Source organism: Vicia villosa, linkage group LG1, assembly GCF_029867415.1.
Source record: "Vicia villosa cultivar HV-30 ecotype Madison, WI linkage group LG1, Vvil1.0, whole genome shotgun sequence".
NCBI classification, from domain to species: domain Eukaryota; kingdom Viridiplantae; phylum Streptophyta; class Magnoliopsida; order Fabales; family Fabaceae; genus Vicia; species Vicia villosa.
The window spans coordinates 45,738,476-45,742,978 of NC_081180.1; the positions used below are offsets into that span (position 1 = coordinate 45,738,476).

The 4,503-nt window shown below is 35.0% G+C and overlaps 1 protein-coding gene across 1 annotated transcript; it reads right to left on the reverse strand.

Moving 5' to 3' along the window:
• Positions 1–582: 582 nt before the first annotated feature.
• On the reverse strand, positions 583–4,295 carry LOC131605330 (1-deoxy-D-xylulose 5-phosphate reductoisomerase, chloroplastic-like). The gene is made up of 12 exons (XM_058877705.1): positions 4,057–4,295; positions 3,609–3,796; positions 3,282–3,368; positions 3,017–3,142; positions 2,869–2,931; positions 2,226–2,375; positions 1,974–2,041; positions 1,693–1,804; positions 1,499–1,603; positions 1,267–1,388; positions 1,018–1,164; positions 583–868 (listed from the first exon to the last, which is right to left on the reverse strand). Exons 1-12 carry the CDS (start codon positions 4,145–4,147, stop codon positions 700–702), a joined length of 1,428 nt encoding a protein of 475 aa, XP_058733688.1. The 5' UTR covers positions 4,148–4,295; the 3' UTR covers positions 583–699.
• Between the last annotated feature and the right edge of the window lie 208 nt (positions 4,296–4,503).

Sequence of the window (4,503 nt, forward strand, 5' to 3'; positions counted from 1 at the left end):
CCTATCAAATATATTTATCACAAAGCCAACACTAGTTTCTCCTTGTTCATTGAAGTTTTTCACCAAAATGACAAAAGTTGTCTATGTCTTTTGTAATATGTATGCCAGTTTTGACAAAAGTTTTATCGTCATGGCTAATATGTTGAACGAAGGGATGAAATTGACCTTACATCAATATATCTTAGCAAATTTCTTTGACAAAATATGTTCGGCCAAGGCTAAGTTAAGAGATAAGTTTAGGTAAGATATTATGGGGACTAATCTGGCTCCTCTAACTTTAGTTGAATGTGGCTTTAATTAGATAAGCATCATTATGGTACTCATATATACTCAAACTAGCCTCAAAATAGTGAAAATGATGAATTTACACATTTTTTTAAATATGTTTAAATACATCATCACCTCTTTTTCACTAATGACCATGAACTTTTACACGTGTTTTAAGCCTCTTGAATCCTTGATCCCTCCTCGCACTTTAGATTGTGAGCAAAGATCACTTAAACATTTCATTATTGTTTTTTCTATAACTACTTGCATATTATTTGTATGGGCAAATTGATGAGATGACAGCTGAAGAAGAGATTGTGACTAAGAATATTGCGTGATTCCATTGATAAAAACTATCTTTCATAATCTGGGGAATGCATTGTGCTACATGGTATACAATTATTCAATGCTCAGAGAAATTTAAAACCAGTTTTATACTGGAACAGGAGTGAATCTTGAAGACCTTTGCAAACTAGCCGCATATTCCCGCGCCCACAGGTCATAGTGAATGATTTCTTCAAGGGAAGGTGAGGTTGACAATTCAGCTTGATGCTTCTCACATGTTAGCTCCACAACCTTGAAAATATCCAAATAGCTAATCCTGGAAACACCAAAGTAGCCAATTATTAGATGACAATTTACATCAACAAGAAGACGCATTGTAGTCTAAAAGCTATGAAGCATGAAACTGGAAGAAGAAAATTCCATGTGAAGATATAAATATTCCGCAAAATACTGTATTAATCTTACTTTTCATCGATAAACATTTCGACAGCTTTCTCATTTGCTGCACTAAGAACTCCTGTCATAGTGCCTCCAGCGCGTCCAGCAGCATAGGCAAGATTCATGGATGGATACTTAATGTTGTCAGGAGCTTTAAATGTAAGTGAACCAATCCTGCATAATCATATTTCAAATTTTCAATCAGTGCCTAGGTGGATTTGTTTATTTTCTTGAATATGAACTAAGAAAACAAAATTAAGGGAAAAATAATCGTACTTGCAAAGATCAAGCCGAGGCCAAGTGATTTCAGAACAATAAACTCTGTCTGGCCATGATAATGTATAAAGGATTGGCAGACGCATATCAGGCAACCCCAATTGTGCAAGAACAGATGAGTCCTAGAAAGAAAAATAATTTTGTATTGGATAAATATTTAGCAACATTTAATAATCTCTATCTTCTTTCTTCTTATAAGTAACGTGCTAACATTTAAAAATAAGGTTTAAACCTGTGTTTCGATCATTGAATGTATGATTGATTGTGGATGAATGACAATCTCAATATCATCATAATCAGCTCCAAATAAGTAATGTGCTTCAATCACTTCTAGACCCTGCAAAGACAGAACAATTTTACTTTGCAGTCAGAAAATTTAAAGTTTAAACATCATAATCATACAGATATCAGCAGAAAGAAACAAACCTTGTTAAAAAGTGTAGCAGAGTCTACAGTTATCTTTTTCCCCATACTCCAGTTGGGGTGTTTTAATGCATCAGCAACTTTAACATCTTTCAGTTTCTCAACAGGCCAGTCCCTATTAATCATGAAGCGAATGAATAATACTTACATTACAGCCATGCTGATCATATAGGGTCTAGATACAGAACTATATACAAGGAAAATTCAAGATTTTCCATGGTCCATGAGTCTCCGTCGTGATATGAAAAGTTGCAGCAAGCAAAATTTGGGTTTATTTTACATACCTAAAAGCACCTCCAGAAGCAGTTAGAATAATTCGCCTGAGTGCACCCTCTGGCAACCCCTGGATACACTGAAGTGAAGAATGCTTTCAGTTTTTCCATTAATAGGTGAGTACATGATAAAGTAATTGCTAAGTTTACTAAAAAACATGTAGAGAGCAAAGAATGAAATCGGAAATAAGTAAACCGGTATATCTAGAGTCTACTTCCCTTGCTGCATACACAAATTATTTGATAAAGTATGTGCTGTTATACCTGAAAAATGGCAGAATGTTCGGAATCGGCAGGAAGTATTTTTACGTTATGCTTCCGAGCAAGAGGAAGGACAAAAGGACCTCCAGCAATCAGTGTCTCTTTATTGGCCAAAGCTATGTCTTTTCCAGCTTCTATGGCTGCAACTGTTGGCTAATAAAATAATGAGAGGAACTTCAGCAATGTAATATATATTGTCTGATAATGGTAATACCATCTTAGTTGTGCCTTTTCTCACTCAATTCATTTTGCTATGGTTTTTGACACCAATAAATAAATACTCAAATCAGTCCTCAAAAGATATCATATCAGTCATAAACTCATAATAGTACACCAACAGGAGAGATGAAATCATGAAAATCACATCCATGATCCCCAAACCTTCATTTAGCGGTTAAATTAGTCCTTGAATGTATATTTCACTGATTGAATTAGTCCCAAAGGTTCATGTGGTATGTGCCATTAAAAGCAATATATTATTCTATATTACTATATATAATGACATTCTTAACTTCACAATTTGTCAGATACGAATAATGAAGTTAATTTTAAAAAACATGTAGATGCATACACACAGAAGAGTTTTTGTCGCATAGTAATTAGAGCAGTTACAAAAAGAGCCGGGGGAAAAGGGAAAATAAGCTACCTTTAGTCCTGCACAGCCTACTATTCCCGTGACTACGGTTACGGCATCTGGGTGACGTGCAACCTGAGAATATACAAGCAATAGCTTATGAAACACAACATTGGTATTCTAAACCAAATTGCATCATATAAACAAACCAGATTTCCACCTCAATGATTCCTTGCTCTCCAGGGATGATCTCAGGTTTTTGTTCAACATCTTTCAATGCTTCTTCAAGTTCAGCAATTAGAGACTCATTTCTAACTGCAACAAGTTGTGGCTTAAATCTTTTAACCTGTGTAACATATATAACAAGAGATTAGTCTTTTTTCCTATAGTTGGTATATCAAAAAATATGAGTGAATCCATCGAGTAAAATTTAAGAAACAAACCAACCCAAAGTTTCATTACATAGTTGAAGTGAAAGTATTTACCTGGTCTACAAGAAGAGAAATGTTTGAACCAGCTGCAAGCGCGACAACTCTAAACTTATCTGGATTCTCCGCGACAATATCTAATGTCTACAAAAGCATACAGAGGAATGAAGTACTAAAAACCTCTTTGACACCGACACCTCTAAATAAATGTGCGTCTGCATCTAAAATTGACACCGACACTAATGATTACGTTTAATTTACTCATTTTTAAAAATTATTACCGATGTCAGCGTGTCGTGTCATGTTTCGTGTCCGTGCTTCATTGCAGTAAAAACACAAATTACTCCCTATATAATAGGGTCCAGACTTTATAAACAGCAGTACCTGAGTTCCAATTGAACCGGTAGATCCGACAATGGAAATAGGTTTTTGGCCTTCCCAAGTCTTATAACCTAGTTCCGGGACTGCTCGTCCTGGCCAAGCTGGTGGTGGTGATGACGACTGCACTGAACAAAAAACTCTTCTTCCACCAGATGCTCTTCCATCCTCTCTTCTTTTCAAAGCAACACCACCTGAGAAAAAAACCAAATAATTAGGAAAGTAAAACAAACAATAACATCTCACAACAACAAAAAAACATCATAGTAAACAGTACAGTATCATCAATACAGTACCCCACACGACAATGATTTGTTATACTTCATTAAAAACAAATTATTCTTATTCGCCAACTCACAAAGTAATTTTCATAGCTATGAAGCCACTAAAGCATAAAAGGAAGAACAATACATCATGGAAGAGCACAATTTCTGGATTGAAGAGAAGAAAGAACCTGGGAATTTAGGTGTGAAGCGGTTAGACTTGAGAGGATCAGTAAAGAAAATAGACTTGAGTTCAGTTGGAGAAGACAAATTGAGAGCCATCACAGGAACAAGAAGAAAAACGAGAGAGAGAAATTGCAGTAATGTTTTGTATGTAACAAGAATGGTTAGAGGGAAAAGATATTGTGACGGAAAAAAAATATATCGTAACCAATGTTATTATAGTAGAATGGATGTGGTTTCGGACAGCATCATCTATTAATTAATTTTAATATATTTTATCTAAATGGAAAGTGGGAAATATAGAAATAAAAAAAACAATGAAGACAAAATAGAGACGAGACGAATATTCAACTTGTGGAATCATCGTTCGCCTCTAGTCTCATGCCAACTTTGATGCCAAACTCTTAAATATAATAAAACTTTTGTTTCTTACAAAGTACAAACAATAGTCCAAC